The sequence below is a fragment of the Leopardus geoffroyi genome, chromosome B4, assembly GCF_018350155.1.
Source record: "Leopardus geoffroyi isolate Oge1 chromosome B4, O.geoffroyi_Oge1_pat1.0, whole genome shotgun sequence".
In the NCBI taxonomy this organism is placed as follows: domain Eukaryota; kingdom Metazoa; phylum Chordata; class Mammalia; order Carnivora; family Felidae; genus Leopardus; species Leopardus geoffroyi.
The window spans coordinates 82622280-82643081 of NC_059341.1; the positions used below are offsets into that span (position 1 = coordinate 82622280).

Sequence of the window (20802 nt, forward strand, 5' to 3'; positions counted from 1 at the left end):
AAGCAGGGATGCCTGGGTGGCTCAGCTGGTTGAGCATAGGACTTCGGCTCAGGTCATGATCTCACAGTTTGTGAGTTTGAGCCTGGACTGGGCTTGCTGCTGTCAGTACAGAGCCCACTTGGGATCTTCTGTTCCCCTCTCTCTCTGCCCCTTCCCCGCTCCCATTCATGCTCTCTCTCAAAAATAATAAAACATTTTTAAATAACTAAAAAAAATAAATCCAAAAATAACATAACACATGTTTATAACAAATAGGTTGACAAATGGAATCAAAGGGAATTAATCTCAAAGAAAGCACAAAATTAGAAAAAAGAAACAAAGAAAAAGTACTAATAAGAAACAAATAGTAAATTATATTTAATTCCAAGCATATCAACAATCATATCAAATGTAAATTCTGTCAACATCAAACTTCAAAGGCAGAAACTGTCACAATGGGACATCATCATGCCTCCAAACCAGATACTGACCCCCAGCAACGGGCTGCCTTTGGCTCCTCCAGCATGCAGCCAGCAAAGATTTATTGACCAATTGGTATGTCCCAGGCACTGAGCTCGCTCTGGTGGGTAACAAAAGCAGACCCAGAACTATTTGCACTCAAACCAAAAATGTAAAATTACACCTGTGATGAGTCACTGCAAACGAGGTGATCTCGCTGACGTCCGGGAAGTCTGGCTTCTGGAGTCTGACACCTACTCTGCTACAGCTCCGTCAGCATGTTCAACGGAGCAGCCAGCGATGAGGCCAAGAGGCAAATCTTTGCTGTGACACAGCCTCAGGTCCCATCTCCTCCACAGGGAATAAGCTCCTCCTCCAGCTCATCTCTGACCTCAATGTCATGGCCAACAGCTTCTCCATCTCTTACAAGACACTTGCCTCTTTGTGCTGCCAAAGAAGGGCAGGCCTGGGGCCGGGGGAGGATGCCCCACTCCCCAACTCTGACCCCAAGCCAAGACTCCCACTGAGGAGAAACTGAAAGTCCTCATCTGAGACCCAGGCAGCTCCAGGGGAGCCCCAATGCACCCCGTGTCCCCTGCCCAAAGCAGTGCCGATAGATAGGCACCTTGCAGAGCAACTTTTGAACCAGCAACCTGGTGGTGACTGCCAACAGCACAGTCCATGGTTCGGCGCCCAAGGGAGGGCCTCACTTCTCTGTCAGTCTCATTGGTGCTGACAAAACTGGAGGCCTGAACAAGCCCTCGGCACTCACTGACACTCCCCTCAAGTTTTGCCTGCCCTGCAAGCAGTGCCCCTGGCATGAAGAAAGGAGCCAGTTATCTGACGATGGGCCAGGTGGAAGAGAACAGAGGTCCTATCCTTCCTCCAGAGAACTTCATGGCTCTCTACTGATCCAACCAGGCCCAGACCCTCACCAACCTCAGCAAGAAAAAGTGCCTTTCCCAGCCTGTTCAGGCTGCTGGGTCCCAGGCCTGAAACCCAGGCCAGTCCCCCAGACCCTAGTGCTGGGGACTCCTTTCTTATCCAAATAAATGCTTGACTGAAAGAAAGAAAGAAAGAAAGAAAGAAAGAAAGAAAGAAATTGTCACATTGGGAGGAAAAAAACGAGGCAACTCTTGGCTGTCTAAAGAAAACTAACTTTTGAAATAAAGGCAGAAATGGGGGGGTTAAAAATGGGAAAATATATACAATGATAACACTAATCAAAAAAAGTTGGAGTGGCTATATTAACATCAATGTAAATTAAAGCAAAGAATATTAATTAGGATAAAAGCGTAGTTTTTTTTCAATGACAAAGGGGTTTATTCTTCAAGAAACCTTAACTACCCTAAAAACTTATGCCTATAATGAAGAGCCTCAGGGCGCCTGGGTGCAACAGTTGATTAAGCCTCCGAGTTCAGCTCAGGTCATGATCTCATGGTTCACAAGTTCAAGCCCTGAGTGGGGTTCTGTGCTGACAGCTCAGAGCCTGGTGCCTGCTTTGGATTCTGTCTCCCTCTCTCTCTCTGCCCCTTCCCCACTCATGCTCTGTCTCTCTCTCTCTCTCTCTCAAAAAAAAATAAATAAGTAAATAAACATTGAAAAACATTTTTAATAAATAAAGAGCTTCAAAAATACATGACACAAAAGCTGATAAAACTGCCAGGCAAGAAGGAAAAAACCAGAATTATAGTAATAAATGTCAGCATGCATGTCTCAATAATTAGCTGAATCATAACCCAGAAATTCATTAAGTATACAGAAGTCTTAGCTCCATCAACACTATCTGTCATCTATAGAACACCCTAAGAACAAAAAGAGTAGAACTGTTTTAAAATTCCCAGGTAATATTTATCAAGTTAGACAATATTTTGGGCTCTAAAACAAGCCTCATTAAATTTTAAATGATTCAAATGATACAAAGTATATTATCTGGCCAAATGGAATTAAATAAGAAATCAGTAACAAATTTTCTTGAGAAACACCCCTAACTGGAAAACGAATATCAAAATTTGTGGGATGCACCTAAAGCACTATTTGTAGGCAAATTAATGGCTCTATAGCAACAATAGTGATTAAAATCATTGTAATGTGTATCATTGGCCATAATCTTAGCCATAGCTGTATAGAATTTCATCCAGGCACTTTGCCCCCTGTATAAAATTGAGGTTCAGTTGCTATGGATATGGGAAGAAAAATACCAGACCGGATATCTCCAGTCTCTGCCACAGCCCATCAGGATGTTCTTCAAAAACTCTAAATATAGAGAGAGATCTCCTTTCTCCCCAGCCTATCCCCCGTGCCAGGGAAGATTTTGAATCGCTCTTTGCCAACCATGGGATGACAAAGGCTAGTCAGTGTGACAAACCTCAGCAGAGGAGCAATGGGTGGATCGAGTACAGGGACAGCAAAGACACCTGCTTCCGTGGGGAAAGGAAGAACATACCTCTGTTCCATCATGTGACACCAGGATCAATAGGAACAGCAACAGAAGTGACAGCAAAGAGAGTCAAAGAAAAAGCTCTATTCAAGTTCGCTGGGCAGTAATAAACTATAGCAAAATCAAAAACATATCCTGGAACCAGGCAATTTTTTTATCCAGTATTTGGGATGCAAAACTCCAGTGCTTCAACCTCCAAGAGTAGTTTCATTGGCTACCTGAAAAGTCTTACGTAGAAGGAGAAGTGATGAAAAGAAAGGCCAGGTAGCACTAAGAGAACATCAAGTTTGACATTTAAATATGGGTAAGTCTCTTAAATATTAGGACAAGTAGTTAGAGTAGCATGAGGAAAGAAGGATATTTGTATTCAGATAAACTTTTATCCAAAACCTGCACCACCACTGTGGGACATTCTGACCAGTCATTTTTTGTTTGGTTGGTTTTGTTTTTTTAATTTTGTTTGTTTGTCTTTGAGAGAGAGAGAGAAAGCAGGGTAGAGAGAGGGAGAGAGAATCTTAAGCAGATGGAGCCCGATGCAGGCTCAATGCAGGGCTCAATCCCACCACCCTAGGATCATGACCTGAGTCGAAATCATGAGTCAGACGCTCAACTGACTGAGCCACCCAGGCACTCCTGACCAATCATTTGTCTGCTCTTCAGTTACTTCTGTAAAATGAGGATAGCTTCTTTTTACTTTAAGATTTATATCAAAAATAATACATAATATATATATAAAGTGCCAGAGTGTCTAGTTCTAGGAGAAATATAAAGATTCAACAAAGAAATCAAAATGGAATTCAGATGACATCAGACCATCCTCAAGGTCTCTGAGGACATTGTTCCCATTGCTGCATGTGTTTTCACATTGTTGATTATACTGCCACCAATTCATTAGTAATTTTTAAAACTGGGTCACCAAGGACTATCTTGTTCACTCAGATGTTCCCTGTGCACTGGTAACATACTAACATATAAAAGAAATGATGCTACTATAGAATTTGCAGGGAAGCCTGCCTCCCTGCCCAGGAAGATCAAATGTGCCCCTCTGACAAAACTAGAGAGAAACTTCCTTTACCTCTGCATCTTTTCTTCCTTTAAACTAACAGAATGACTGGGAAATCTGGTATCTGGTGCCATTTTAGACTTGGTGAGAGAAGAGGAGGCTGAAACTGGGCTCCTAATACCAGAAGCCATGGTAGTCTAGGAGAGGTCAGTCAATTGTCAGGCTTGCCTGTGAGAGAGTGCATGTGTGCGCACACACTTGTGTGGAAGGTGAGGCTGGGGGTTGTGACAGGTGGAATATGAGAGTGGGAACAGAAGTGCACACAGAACCCTTCACCAACTGAATGCAACTCAAACTGTGGTTCCCTCAAGGGTCTCAGATAAAGAACTATTGGAAAAGTAAGTGCGTAATTGTCATGCCATTTTTTTCCAAATTCTCCAAACATGAGCAGAGGGTGAACACAGTTTTAAAATCTGGAATTCAGTTCATCATAATTGATAGTGCAGAAAAGTAGTCAACAATCGTTTCTGATATGCTGTTATTTTGAAGGAACATGAAGTTAGAATTTTCTTCCCATGGTTAATTTATAACTATGAGTTGAGGAAGCTCTTAATAAAGAGAAAAATAAAAGGCAACGGAAAAGACACTGCCACCCAATAATACCCTAATGTTATAGAAATAAAATAATGGCAGTATTATAAGTTAACTTACAGGGAACCTCCCCTTATTCTCTGTTATTTGGGTCCTTTTTGCCACTTTTCTCTTTTTTTACTCTTCTTGAATCTCTACTCTCTAGTACATGGGCAGCCTCCATCCCAAAGGAAGACTCAGTGAGGTTTTTCCAAACATAAGGAGCATCAAAGTCTCTCAAATATAGTCATCTGTAATAGGCAGTCAATGAAGGAATAAACTGACTCTCAAGTCACTCATCCAACTTCCAAAGTGACTGAGAGTAGGTAGTTTTGCATAGGTAAGTCCTCAAGGCCTAACTGAGAACATTAATTAAAACACTACTTATGGGAAGAGGGTGATAAATTGTATTATTTGTTTAATGAAACTGTTTCAAATGTTAATTGATCTGAATTCAAACTAAATAAATAACTTTTAGTCTCCCAGAGAAATTTTCCCAATATAACAGAGAGCGTTGGTATGATTGATTTCTGGGAAAAACCAAAATGTAGCAGTCTTAGATCCAAAGGATCTGCTCCCACAGGCTTAACTGCATTATTAAAAGTCACAACAAGCTTCATGACTTAAAACAGTGTCGTTGAAGGTTAACACATATCATATTAGGCATTTTAAACATTAAATTCATGATCAGTCAAATGCTAATATGACTGAGTTCGTCAGTCTTTCTTATCAATGTAGAAGAATTAACATTTTGATAATAGAGGAATAATTTTAGATCCTAAGAACTTCCTAAGAGAAAGAGAAATGGAATTACAATGTCAATAGCCAGTATAAAGATTTAAACTCTTCTACAGTGGAAGGGAGGGAGGGGGAAAAATTAGGAATGGAGAAATGAACCTGACCCATCATTCTGTTTGACCTATCAGAGTCTTCTCCTGGCAAGTACATGGCAAGATACCATCCCTCCAGTAAGTCATTTCTCCTATGAGCTAAGGGGGGGTAGATGTTGTCTCTGTTCCAAAATCCTGTGAATCCTGAGCAATACGCCTTGCTAACTCAGTTTATGATGACAGATGTCACAGCCAACTTCATAAAAAGAAAAAAAACCTAGAAAAACTGAGTGAATATAGGAAAATATAAATAGCTACCAATATAACTAAGAGTGATTGCCAAGGAACAAGCATGGAGTAGTTATCATCCGAAATCCAAAGCTGCATTTTCACTGTTATCTTGTGTTACGATGTCACTGAGTATGCACCAAAATGAAATATTGTCTCCTACTGGTAGCCTGAAATCTCCTTGGGGAAGCAACTTATTAATGACTGGAGCTCCAGTCTCGATTATGATGTTCTTTAAATAACAGAGGCTCAGGAAGGGAAAAAAAATAGTTACAGACAAAGAGGAGGGGAGGTAAACCATAAGGGACTCTTAAATACAGAGAAAAAATTGAGGGTGAATGGGGGAGGGGGGAAGGGGAAAGGGTAAAATGGGTGATGGACATTGAGGAGGGCACTTGTTGGGATGAGCACTGGGTATTGTATGTAAATGATACATCATGGGAATCTACCTCCGAAACCAAGAGCACACTTGCCAACTTGACAATAAATTGTATTAAATAAATAAATAAATAAATAGCAGAGGCTCATTAGATATTTATTTGGATAAATAAATGTAGATGATTTATTTGAGCAATGCAGGAGTAACCTAATGCAATTTTGATTCTCTGTTCAGAAAACATACACTGGGTATAACTGGGACAATTGTTTAAAACATGAGAAATTCGTTTTTGCTCTCGTGTACAAGTGTATAGGACTTCCCTACAAACACTTAAATTATGCCCAAATTTGCTCATTTAACAATCAATTCCCCCTATTAAAACACAAAGACATATTATAGGCCCATATATCAAGTTATTATTAACTACTGATATCCTCAATGAGAATGCATTTACTGGATCTTCCTTTACAGAACAGATACCTGAGAGCAGCTGAGAGAGAAATATGAATCGCAATGAGACTAAGTTTTGACATGAAGGAGGGGGAATTTCCTGAGCACCTCTCTAATGGAATTTCTGGATAAAAAATGTAAGTTGGAGTACAGGGAGGCTTAACACTCCTGGGAGATTCAGAAATGGACAGTGACAAGTGTCATTGAGAAAGGTAGGGTACTTTATAACTTGTTTACGAAGATTGGTTCATTATGTGTCTATTTGTTTCTGGATGTTGCCTGGGCAAGTCACAAATATCAACACTCAGAGAACAGAAGCCGTAGGGTTAGAGAGCTGGTTGGTAAATTAGCAAGGAAAGTTGATTTGAAGCTGGGAGCAGCAGAAATTGCTCAAAGAAGAGATCACTAAGATAAACCCTAATGCAGATTCTGAAGGCTGAGTGCACAGGGCTGCTCAGGCTGAGCAGGCTGGCAAAGAAACAAATACCACAGATCATTCCCTCTGAGCTCTATCCATGACCCAAAGCACCACAACTGGACTTATACATAAAGTATATGTAAATTGGATTTATATTCAAGTTCCAGAAAAAGTTTCTTTATACTACTTCAGGAAACCTCTGCCTAAGCAGTCCCAACCTGGCTTAAAAATACTTTCATTGCCTAGGACACAGGGTGAAAAACAAAACTACATCTTTGTATTTTAAACTTTTTATCTCCCTATTCAGAAACAATTCAAAGTGCAAAGAGCAGAACTAATGCTTTTAAATGAATGTGCTATTGTTAAAATTCAGCATAACAGAAGATGATCAACATAAAATACTAGTTAAACCATTGTCTAAACCTATAAAATGTACAACACCAAGGGTGAACCATAATGTAAATTATGGACTTTGATGTGTCAATGTAGATTCACCAATCATGACAATGGTACCGCTCTGATGTGGATGCTGATAATGCAGGAGGTTATGCATTTGTGAAGGCAGGAGGTGTGTGGGAAATCTCTGTATCTTCCCCTCAATTTTCTTGTGATCCTAAGATTACTCTAAAAAAATAAGTTTAATTTTAAAACACACAAAAAAATACTAAGTAACAGATCCTTCTTGGTTTTGAAAATGGAGCATTTCAACATGGTGTGGAAAAACAAAGGAAGATAAGGATGGGGTGGGGCTCAAAACTAACATAATTGCCTCCAGTATAAAGACAAATAAAATCTGTACAACAAGGCAATATTGCTGAGAAACTGCATATCAGACATGATTTATGTTTCATTTTGTTTTTATTTGACATTTTTGTAAATATGCTTTCTAATTAGAGAGTTATAAGCACAAGATCCATATTAGATATTTCCTATAAATGTTCTCTCTGTTAACAAATTGATTATTGAGTAAAAGAAGAAAGTGCATGTGAGTAGGCTTGCCAGGATGTTTTCCTTCAGGTTCCAATACTAGCTTCTTATGATACTTCTCTCTCCAGGTGGAATCCCTCTTGACTTGGTGCAAGGCAGTGATGAGAAATTGCACAGCAGTAACAACATTCATCCTTCTGGGATTAACAGATGACCCCAAAATACAAGTTCTGCTTTTTGTATTTTTGTTTCTCACCTACATGTTGAGTGTGGCTGGAAACCTCATCATTATCACCCTCACGCTTTTGGATTCCCATCTTAAAACTCCTATGTATCTTTTCCTCCGGAATTTCTCTTTCTTAGAAGTCTCATTCACCACTGTCTGTATTCCCAGATTCCTGTATATGATGACAACTGGAGACAATACTGTTACCTACAATGCTTGCGCCACCCAATTATTTTTTGTTGTCCTCTTTGGAGCAACAGAATTTTTTCTCCTTGCTGCCATGTCGTATGACCGCTATGTGGCCATTTGTAAGCCCCTGCACTACACAACCATCATGAACAACAGAGTCTGTACTACCCTCATTCTCTGCTGTTGGTTCGCTGGCCTGTTAATCATCCTCCCACCTCTTGGCATGGGCCTCCAGCTGGAATTCTGTGACTCAAATGTAATTGATCATTTTGGCTGTGATGCAACTCCTATTTTGCAGATAACCTGCTCAGACACAGTGTTAATAGAGAGAATTGTTTTGAGTTTTGCTGTGCTGACACTCATTATTACTTTAGTGTGTGTAGTCCTCTCCTACACATACATCATTAAGACCATTCTACAATTCCCTTCTGCCCAACAAAGGAAAAAGGCCTTTTCCACCTGCTCTTCCCATATGATTGTGGTTTCCATCACTTATGGCAGCTGTATCTTCATCTACATCAAACCTTCAGCAAAGGAAGGGGTAGCTACTAATAAAGTAGTGTCTGTGCTCACTACTTCAGTTGCCCCTTTGCTTAACCCATTCATTTATACACTTCGAAACAAACAAGTGAAAGATGCCTTCAAAGACACAGTAAAACGGATTGTATTTCTCACCAAGAAGTAAGAGACTATTGTTCTTTGAGGCTACATTGAATTAAGTTTGAATCCAAATAACCCATGAGCAACATTCATAAATTTGCCAAATAAATGGTTTAAGTTAACTAGATTCTTTCCTTTAAGCCAATTTATCCTCAAAAATCTTCTGCCCATTCTGGAAATTTTTTGAGTGTACCATATCCTGAAACATGATATGACTACAGAAGAAAAAGAACAAGACTTCCAAGTACTGAATGTGTTCTACTGACATTGTCGTTGATGGTGTTTAAACATAAACTCGAGGAGAACAAGACTGGATTTAGGGATACAACAACTAAGTCCTGGTCAGATAACTTCTTCAATATCCAGACTTACATTATCCCTTGATTTAAGAAGAATGTTAGTGAGAGGTGGGCGAAATGGGTGAAGGGGGTCAAGTGTATGGTGGTGGGTAGTAACTAGACTTGTGGTGGTGATCCCTTCATAATGTATACAGATGTCAATTATAATGATATAGACCTGAAACTTATATAATGTTACATATCAACTTTACCTCAGTTTTTAAAAAAGATAAATGTTACAGATTAGGAGGACTGATCAAAAATCAAAAATGTTACTAATTTGAGAAGGGGCATTTTGGTTGCTTAGCATAAACTGACTACTGAAGATAAAATCCAGGTATCATGAAAAAAAATAATAGAAAAAGGGGGAGACATGGGGGGAGGGGCAAGTAACAGTTATTTAGGGACCTTGGACCAAATAGTTGGAATTCTTTCTCTTAAATGGTAAAAAACAGTAATTGTGAAAGTAAAGTTGTATGCTCTCATAGTACATATACAACCATTATCTATGTTTATTAAATATCATCCAGTTGCACAAATGTATTTTTTATTGTGTACCCTTTATTTTCAATTGTTGATACAAGGTAATGGCTATCATATAAATTTCTTTTACATTTCAAAAATATTCAGGAAAAATGGAACTCCATTCACCAAGGCCTTTCTTCTTTTTTCATTTAAAATTTCTAAAAAACCAACAAAATCCCACTAAATGTTGCCTAGCTTCCCTTCTGATAATTAATTTAAGCCTGAATCTATGTGATGTATGTATTTACTTAATGGTTGGGTTGATCACTTCACCTGATTTGTGAATCTTTTTTTTTTTAATTTTTTTTGACATTTACTTATTTTTGAGACAGAAAGAGACAGAGCATGAACAGGGAGGGGCAGAGAGAGAGGGAGACACAGAATCTGAAACAGGCTGCAGGCTCTGAGCTGTCAGCACAGAGCCCGACACGGGGCTCGAACTCACGGACCGTGAGATCATGATCTGAGCCTAAGTTGGACACTTAACCGACCAAGCCACCCAGGGGCCCCTGATTTGTGAATCTTTAGCAAGCAAAGTTTGTATATGAATTTCATTGTTTGCTTTGAATGATAATGAAAAAAGTTAAGAATATTGTAGATTTGGGGCACCTGGGTGGTTCAGTAAGTTAAGCGTCCGACTTCTGTTGTGGTCATGATCTCACAGTTCATGAGTTCAAGCCCCATGTCGGGCTCTGTGTTGACAGCTCAGAGCCTGGAGCCTGCTTCAGATTCTGTGTCTCCCTCTCTCCATCCTTCCTTCCCCCCACCCCGCTCAAAAATAAATTAACATGAAGGAGAAGGAGGAGGAGGAGAAGGAGGAGGAGGGGAAGGGGAAGGGGAAGGAGAAAGGGAAGAATATTGTAGATTGAAAAAAATACCCTGCCTAGCTGCCTAACTTGCCATTTAAGAACCAAGTGCAGGGCTCCTGGGTGGCTCATTCAGATGAGCGTCTGACTTCAATTCAGGTGGTCATGATCTCACAGTTCCTGAGTTCGAGCCCCGCGTCAAGCTCTGTGCTGACAGCTCAGAGCCTGGAGCCTGTTTCAGATTCTGTGTCTCCCTCTTTCTGCCCCTCCCCCACTCATGCTGTCTCTCTCTCTGTTAAAAATTAATAAACATTAAAAATTTTTTTTAATAAATAAACATTAAAAATTAAAAAAAAAGAACCAAGTGCATCTGGATAGGTTCAATATTGGAAATTCAGTAGGTTCATGAAACAGATACTCTCCTCTTGTTCACTTACTCACTAAGAGGAAATGAAAAAGGGTTGCATTATATCAGGTCTTTGGAGCTGAGGGTAGTAAGTACATCAAACAAATGAGGTCATGCTTGGACCCAACTCTAGTTCCTAAACATAACTCAAATATTACCGAAATTGATCATGACTTTTCACTTTGCCCAGTTTGAATAATGAAAATATTCAGAACTTTTTTGAACTTAATTTTATGTGTAAGTTCCCTTCACATGGAAGGGGCACATTTTTGAGCCAGACTGCTCTCCCTCAGCTCTTCCATCTAGATACCCATTTCAGTCACTCAGTATTATCAGTTTCTTCCATGAAAAATCCTTGTTTACATCTCAGAAAAAAAGTTTCTTGTTTACATCTCATATTCCCATCATATTTCTAATCTAAAATTTTATCTCTCAACCAGAATTATCTTGACTACTGCCCAATGATATCCTATTTTTAATCTCTGTATTAGTCATCCTAAGCAATATTACAATACATAGTATCCTAAAGCACTATTTTAATTAGTTTACTTCTTGCTTTAAATCTTCTAGAACCTTCTAGATCTTAGTTTTGAAACTCATTCTCTTAGCAGTCAGGAATTGCCAAAATCTATGTTCAACCGCACTAAACATTTGCTGCAATTCCTCAACATTAACCCTAATCCAAAATCTAAGCTTTTCACATGATAGTCACCTACATGAAATACCCTTAAATTTCCCCTATTCAAATCTATTTATATCCCATTCAAACATAAGTAATTTTTGGGAGCCCAGCTCAAATCCATCTTCTATTTCCCTCCTCTCATCCTTTCTTCCTCAAATGATTTCCTATTTGCATACACCCCATTCTTGTTAATTCCACATATTTTGTCATTATTCCCCAACTGGTTTGCATTGTTTATGTTCTATATGTTTAATCTTGTCTCTATAATTCTCCAAGAACAAATACCTTTAACAAAGGAAGTATTTTAAAATTTTCTTAATAATAAATGCCAGTTTATCACTTCTATACTAGGTGTCAATTGTACAGATCTGACTGCCTAATCTGAACTCTTTTTATAAGAGGTCTCATATAGTTCAATAATACATGATAGTAGATGTTTTTAATATTTATACATTATTTCCTCAGAGTTTGACTTAACTTTGCTCCAACAATTCTAATGAAACCACATTCTCCCTTCCTGATTAGGTACAATCTAATTTGGTATCACTTAATATCACTTAAACCTCACAGTATAATTACTCATACTATTTCTTCTGCTTCCATCCAAGACCTGTCATCATTCTTTCATTTATTCATTCACAATTACTGAGTAACTACTATGTGCCAGGTACTCTTTATGAACAGATAGGACAAAATTTCTGGCCTCATGGAAGTTGTATTCCACCCTGAAAAAGTAAAAAGATGATGCTTATATGTAAATAGGACCTCCCAAATTCACTCTTTCCCTTAGTCTCTAGAACCCTTCTTTAAGTATGGACTTCCTGGAAAATAAAAATAATCACATTGATGACATATGTCGAAGGAACAGAGAACACAACTAGAAGAGCTTCCAATGGCCAAAATTGGAACAATTTAGTTAACAAAATAAATAAAAATTAGATAATAACCCAAAGTATAAAATAAATATCCAAGAATTCATACTGATATAAATAATGACTGATTAAATTAATAAATAAGGGAGAAGTGATAAATCTTCTGTGCAGAAGTACTCCAAATAATTTATGTAGATACTCCATAACTTAACAGTGGAAACCCGACAATCTCTTAGGCAATCTAGATCAATAGCAACCATCATGTCATGTTGACAGTATGTCTACTTGACATGATGTGATAAAAATGCCACTTTACCTCTGTGGTCTTCTTCCCAATAGCATCAGACAAATTCCTATGGTGGGGAATCCTATAAAATATCTGACCAACCATCCTTACAACTGTCAAGGTCTTCAAATATAAGGAAAATCTGAGAAACTGTCACAGTCAAGAGGACCCTAAAGATAACATGACAACTAAATGGAATGTGGTATCCTAAATGGGATCCTGGAATCGAAAAAAGATATTGAAAGGTAAAAACTCAGAAAATATGAATAAACTATGGATTTTATTTAATAATAATATATCAATATTGGTTCATTAATTGTAACAAATGCATCATATTTATGTTTGTGTATAATATTTACATAAGATATTAATAATAGGGGAAACTGGACATATGATATATGGGAACCAGCTATACTACCTACTCAATTTTTCTGTAAATCTAAAACTTTTCTAAAAAAATAAGGTCTATTAAAAAATAAATATAATCCTTAGGTTAAATTACAACTATTTTCCATACTTTGGCTATTGTCAATAATGCTGCTATAAACATCAATTGATGAATGGATAAAGAAGATGTGGTATACCATGGAGTATTACTCGGCAATCAAAAAGAATGAAATCTTGCCATTTGCAACTAAATGGCTGGAACTAGAGGGTATTATGCTAAGCGAAATTAGTCAGAGAAAGACAAATATCATATGACTTCACTCATATGAAGACTTTAAGATACAAAATAGATGAACATAAGGGAAGGGAAGCAAAAATAATATAAAAACAGGGAGGGGGACAAAACATAAGAGACTCATAAATATGGAGAACAAATAGAGGGTTCCTGGAGGGATTGTGGGAGGGGGTATGGGCTAAATGGGTAAGGGGCATTAAGGAATCTACTCCTGAAATCATTTTTGCTTATATGCTAACTAACTTGGATGTAAATTAAAAAATAAATAATTAATTAAAATATTTTTTTAAATGACAACTATTTTCTCCATGCTGGAAAAATGCACAGCTACTTAAATGATGGATTTGAAAGAAAATTTAAACATCTCTTTTACAGGCTATTCAACACAGGATGCCATTCTACACCATTGTTCCATTTCTCTCATTCTTTTCTTTAGCTTGCTGATGACCTGTGTTCAATCTCCTGTTGAATTTCTTCACCATCCTCACCAATCTTTCTGGGATGACTTCTCTTAAACAGCTATTAAACTTTTGTTCTTGAAGATAGCAAAAAAGGATCTTTATTAGTCTCTCAGAACCAGGACCCCCAGGGAATGTATTGTTTGTCAGCACAATTGATCCCAAGTGGCTGCTCTGAAGAGAGAAAAATGTTTGTTACTTTGAATGTTAAAAAAACCTCAAAAAAAAAAAGCTCCCCAGAAAGCTAATATCTCTTGCTCAAGTCATCATTTCTCCTAAGAGAAAAAGCTCTAGAAATTCTCTGGCCTCCAACACATGTTTTGTATACAATTTAGTAAATATTTGAGTATATGTATGTCCAACATTTTGCTATGCAATATACAAAATAAACAAAGTAAGTCTACCCCAGGACAACAAAACAATATATAAAATATACAGCTGTGAAAAGTTAACAATACAAGAAACTGCACAAGCCAACATATATTGAAGTACACAGATCATGTGTACTTTGAATACAGAAGGGAGCTCCCTGTAGTCAAGTGAAATTGTTATTGCATTTCTGCTATTTACTATGTGTCAGGCATAATTCTAAGAAATATGTACAGTAATAACAGAATCTATTAAAACTCATATACTATATCTTATTATCATCAATATAGTATTATTATTATTATTACAAACCACCATTATCATTCTTGTATTGCAAATAAGGGAACTCAGAAACAGACCCTAAAACACACAACTAATAGATAGAAAAGCTGAGATCTGGGGGCACCTAGGTAGCTTCAACTCAGGTCATGATCTAACAGTTTGTGAGTTTAAGCCCGCATTAGGCTCTCTGCTGTCAGCACAGAGCCCACTTTAGATCCTCTGTCCCCCTCTTTCTCTGCTCCTCCTCCACTCATGCCCTCTCTCTCTCAAAAATAAACATTTTTTTAAAAAACAACAACAAAAAAAAGCTGAGCTCTGAACCCAGGTAATCTGGATCCAGAGTCCATAACTGACCGGAACACAATACTGTTATCCATTCTGGCAGGCCCTGTCAAGAGACAGAACTCTCTTTACACCCAGAAAAAGAACTAAAAAGGCAAAAAATTAAGCACAGAGCATTTCTTACATCATCATCAACAACAACAACAAAACCTGTATTAAACAAATTAATGAGAATATGTTTCAAAACTCTGAGGTAAATCTTTCTACCTCAGCAAAATCCCTAAGCAAAATGTTAAGGCAGATATAAAAATTAGAAATAATTAATGATATTTACTGATTGATTAATATGAAGTGAGAGGAAAGAAAAGTCTAAGTCACTTGTAGAGTTTAAATCTAGATGATTGGAGATTACAAGCACTGAGAGTGGGAAGATGGCGGCATAGGAGGACGCTGGGCTCACCTCCTCTTGCTGATAGCTTAGATTCCACTCACATCTGCCTAAATAACCCAGAAAACCACCAGAAGACTAGCAGAACAGACTCTCTGGAGCCAAGCGTAGATGAGAGGCCCACGGAAGAGGGTAGGAAGGGCAGAGAGGTGGTGGGTGCTACACGCCATGCTACACGGCGGGAGGGAGCCCAGGCAGTGGAGGGGCAGCCCGCCCAGCAAGCCAGAATCCCCGAGTCTGGCTTGCAAAAGCGGAGAGGCTGGACTGTGTGAGTTCTGACAGCCAGGGGACTTAACATCTAGAATGTTAAAAGTGAACAGCTCTGCTCTCGGAGAGTGGGGAGGGCGAGAGGACACCAGGAGGGAGAGTTGCTGAGCCCAGGAACACAGAGCTCAGCTTGGTGGGGAACAAAGGCGCTGGCCATCACCATCTCCCTCTCCCACTCCGCAGCCGAAATCCGAAAGGGAACCAGTTCCCCTCAACAAACTTGCTTACACCAAGTTCACAAACACCCAACGCTGTGCTTCTGTGGATCCATGCCTCCAATGGGTCTGTCTCCCTCCCGGTGCTGCAGGGCCCCTCCCACAGGGGACCACTGATGGCAAAGCAAGCTAAGCCTGACCCTCCCACCTCTGTGCACTTTGTGGATCCACCCTGCCTAATATGCCAGATCCCATCAAAGCAGCACCACAAGCCTGGCAGTGTGGAAGTAGCCCAGACAGGGGCCACACCAGTCCACAGTGAGTCCTGCCCCTGGGAGAGGGGAAGATAAGGTACACACCAGTCTGACTGTGGCCCCAGCGGTGGGCTGGGGACAGACATCAGGTCTGACTATGGCCCACCCACCAACACAAGTTACTGTGCAGTACAGGGGAAGTGTTCTGCAGATTGGAGCCACCTCAGGGACTACCCAAAAAGACAAAATGGAAGAATTCTCCTCAAAAGAAACTCCAGGAATTAGCGACAGCTAACGAATTGGTCAAAAATGATTAAGCAATATAACAGAAGAAGAATTTAGAATAATAGTCACAAAATTAATCGCTGGGCTTGAAAAAAGTATAGAGGACAGCAGAGTATCTATTGCTACAGAGATCAAGGGACTAAGAAACAGTCATGAGGAGCTAAAAAATGCTATAAATGAGGTGCAAAATAAAATGGAGCTGACCACAGTTCGGATTGAAGAGGCAGAGGAGAGAATAGGTGAATTAGAAGATAAAATTATGGAAAAAGAGAAAGCTGAGAAGAAGAGAGATTAAAAAAATCCAGGAGTATGAGAGGAGAATTGGAGAACTAAGTGATGCAATCAAAAGGAACAATATCCGTACAATAGGAATTCCAGAAGAGGAAGAGAGAGAGAAAGGGGATGAAGGTGTACTTGAAGAAATCATAGCTGAGAACTTCCCTGATCTGGGGAAGGAAAAAGGCATTGAAATCCAAGAGGCACAGAGAACTTCCTTCAGACGTAACTTGAATTGATCTTTTGCACGACATATCATAGTGAAACTGGCAACATACAAGGATAAAGAGAAAATTCTGAAAGCAGCTAGGGATAAACATGCTCTAACATATAAAGGGAGACCGATAAGACTAGTGACAGACCTATCTACTGAAAGTTGGCAGGCCAGAAAGGAATGGCAGGAAATCTTCAATGTGATGAATGGAAAAAATATGCAGCCGAGAATCCTTTATCCAGCAAGTCTGTCATTTAGAATAGAAGGAGAGATAAAGGTCTTCCCAAACAAACAAAAACTGAAGGAATTCATCACCACTAAACCAGCCCTATAAGAGATCCTAAGGGGGATTCTGTGAGTGAAATGTTGCAAGGACCACAAAGTACACAATGTTTATGTACACAATGGAATACTACATGGCAATGAGAAGGAATGAAATATGGCCTTTTGTAGCAATGCAGATGGAACTGGAGAGTGTTAAGTGAAATAAGTCATACAGAGAAAGACAGATACCATATGTTTTCACTCATATGTGGATCCTGAGAAACTTAACAGAAGACCATGGGGGAGGGGAAGGAAAAAAAAAAGTTAGAGAGGGAGGGAGCCATACCATAAGAGACTCTTAAAAACTGAGAACAAACTGAAGGTTGATGGGGGGTGGGTGATGGGTATTGAGGAGGGCACCTGTTGGGATGAGCACTGGGTGTTGTATGGAAACCAATTTGACAATAAATTTCATTTAAAAAAAAGATTAATTATTTACTCTTAGGTACAGATGAAATAGCCTGGTGTAATTATGGGCGATTATGACAAAATGTGACCATTTATCTTCCTGATGCCTAAAATTGCCTCAAAACATTGAGGTCCTTAATTGAATATTTAAATCCTAAAATGTAAATAGATTGGTGATGTAAACTTTAGATTACACTTTAAGTATAATTAATCAATCAATGTCAAGGACAAAATGCCTGGTCTCATCCATCCAATAAAAACTTGCTGATTATCTGCTATGTTCCAGGCAAAGCTCTAGTCCTGGATCTACAGTGGTTTACAAAATAGATATGGTCTGTGTTCTCATGGAACTTGCTGTCAATTAGGGGATAGGGATAAAAGTAAAAGAATCTATAATTACCAATTATACTCTAATTATACTCTAAATTAAATAAACATATCTTTTGTTTTAGCAGTGGGGACAGAATATAAATAGAATTTCACAGGAAGGCTTCTTTTTTTTTTCAATATATGAAATTTATTGCCAAATTGGTTTCCATACAACACCCAGTGCTCATCCCAACAGGTGCCCTCCTCAATACCCATCAACCCCCTCCCACCCCCCATCAGCCCTCAGTTTGTTCTCAGTTTTTAAGAGTCTCTTATGCTTTGGCTCTCTTCCACTCTAACCTCTTTTTTTTTTTCCTTTCCCTCCCCCATGGGTTTCTGTTAAGTTTCTCAGGATCCACATAAGAGTGAAAACATATGGTATCTGTCTTTCTGTATATGGCTTATTTCACTTAGCATCACACTCTCCAGTTCCATCCACGTTGCTACAAAGGGCCATATTTCGTTCTTTCTCATTGCTCTGTAGTACTCCATTCTGTATATAAACCACAATTTCTTTATCCATTCATCAGTTGATGGACATTTAGGCTCTTTCCATAATTTGGCTATTGTTGAGAGTGCTGCTATAAACATTGGGGTACAAGTGCCCCTATGCATCAGTACTCCTGTATCCTTTGGGTAAATTCCTAGCAGTGCTATTGCTGGGTCGTAGGGTAGGTCTATTTTTAATTTTTTGAGGAACCTCCACACTGTTTTCCAGAGTGGCTGCACCAATTTGCATTCCCACCAACAGTGCAAGAGGGTTCCTGTTTCTCCACATCCTTGCCAGCATCTATAGTCTCCTGATTTGTTCATTTTGGCCACTCTGACTGGTGTGAGGTGATATCTGAGTGTGGTTTTGATTTGTATTTCCCTGATAAGGAGCGACGTTGAGCATCTTTTCATGTGCCTGTTGGCCATCTGGATGTCTTCTTTAGAGAAGTGTGTATTCATGTTTTCTGCCCATTTCTTCACTGGGTTATTTGTTTTTCGGGTGTGGAGTTTGGTGAGCTCTTTATAGACTTTAAAGGGCTAGGGATACTAGCCCTTTGTCCGATATGTCATTTGCAAATATCTTTTCCCATTCCATTGGTTGCCTTTTAGTTTTGTAGATTGTTTCCTTTGCTGTGCAGAAGCTTTTTATCTTCATAAGGTCCCAGTAATTCATTTTTGCTTTTAATTCCCTTGCCTTTGGGGATGTGTTGAGTAAGAGATTGCTACGGCTGAGGTCAGAGAGGTCTTTTCCTGTTTTCTCCTCTAGGGTTTTGATGGTTTCCTGTCTCACATTCAGGTCCTTTATCCATTTTGAGTTTATTTTTGTGAATGGTGTGAGAAAGTGGTCTAGTTTCAACCTTCTGCATGTTGCTGTCCAGTTCTCCCAGCACCATTTGTTAGACACTGTCTTTTTTCCATTGGATGTTCTTTCCTGCTTTGTCAAAGATGAGTTGGCCATACGTTTGTGGGTCTAGTTCTGGGGTTTCTATTCTATTCCATTGGTCTATGTGTCTGTTTTTGTGCCAATACCATGCTGTCTTGATGATTACAGCTTTGTAATAGAGGCTAAAGTCTGGGATTGTGATGTCTCCTGCTTTGGTCTTCTTCTTCAAAATTACTTTGGCTATTTGGGGCCTTTTGTGGTTCCATATGAATTTTAGGATTGCTTGTTCTAGTTTCGAGAAGAATGCTGGTGCAATTTTGATTGGGATTGCATTGAATGTGTAGATAGCTTTGGGTAGTATTGACATTTTGACAATATTTATTCTTCCAATCCATGAGCAGGGAATGTCTTTCCATTTCTTTATATCTTCTTCAATTACCTTCATAAGCTTTCTATAGTTTTCAGCATACAGATCTTTTACATCTTTGGTTAGATTTATTCCTAGGTATTTTGTGCTTCTTGGTGCAATTGTGAATGGGATCAGTTTCTTTATTTGTCTTTCTGTTGCTTCATTAGGAAGGCATCTTTGAAGGGGTTATATTTAAGCTGGCACCTGAAAAATAAAATCCAGCCATTCAAGAATGCAATCAGAGCATTTCAAGAAGAGAGAAACCGTTGCAAAAGCCCTGGGATGGGAAAAACTTGACATCTTCAGGAAACTGAAGAAGACCAGTACAGCTGGATAAGCAAGAGATGAATTAGAATTACACAGCCATGAGATCATGAAGGACCATATAAACCAAAGTAAGGAGTTTGAATTTTATCCCACAGGAAACGGAACCCTATTGAGTGGGTTTAAACACAGAAGGGGATCTCATGCATTTTTTCTTTAAGAAAGCTCTATGCCCAATGTGGGGCTTGAACTCATGACTCCAAGATCAAGAGTCACATGCTCTACTGGTTGAGCCAGCCAAGTACACCTCATGTATTGTTTTAATTCTTTAATGTCTACTTGCTTATTTTGAGAGGGGGTTGGGGGGAGGGAGGAAAGAGAGAATCCCAGGTAGGCTCCAGGCTGGCTGTCAGCCCAGAGCCCAAAGCAGGACTCAATCCCACGAACCTTGAGATCATGACCTGAACCAAAATCAAGAGTTGGACACTTAAACAGACTGAGCCACCCAGGTGCCCCATGTATTATTTTAAAAGATCATTCTGGTTCTATCTCTAGAATGGACTTGAAAGAGTGTTTTTGTGTAGTTTAGAAAGAGAAGAGAGCAGAAAGGCATAAAATACTTTAGATGAGAATTTGGATTACTACAGTGAGTAGAAAGCAGAGGCTGAAAGATTTAACTTCAGAACTTTAACCAGTCAACCCTGTTTGCCTCACATGGAACTAAGATGACAAGCATATCTTCATTAACAGGTGGCACATAAAATAAAATCCTGGCTCAGCTAACATTTTCAACTCAACCCACTGCCAGCTTGTGCTGACAGTCTCTCTCTCTGATCTAATTTCTCTCTTATTTTTATATACAGACCAAGCCATAGTCAGGAATCCGTG

General features: G+C 39.1%; 1 protein-coding gene across 1 annotated transcript; it reads left to right on the top strand.

Moving 5' to 3' along the window:
* The first annotated feature begins 7964 nt into the window (after nt 1–7964).
* LOC123590125 (olfactory receptor 6C2-like) lies at nt 7965–8903 on the top strand. Its single transcript, XM_045462981.1, has one exon. The coding sequence runs from the start codon at nt 7965–7967 to the stop codon at nt 8901–8903; it is 939 nt and encodes a 312-aa protein (XP_045318937.1).
* Nucleotides 8904–20802: the final 11899 nt, after the last annotated feature.

Coding starts and splice junctions, on each gene's coding strand:
- LOC123590125 (XM_045462981.1), top strand. CDS start 7,965: ATGAGAAATTGCACAGCAGTAACAACATTCATCCTTCTGGGATTAACA.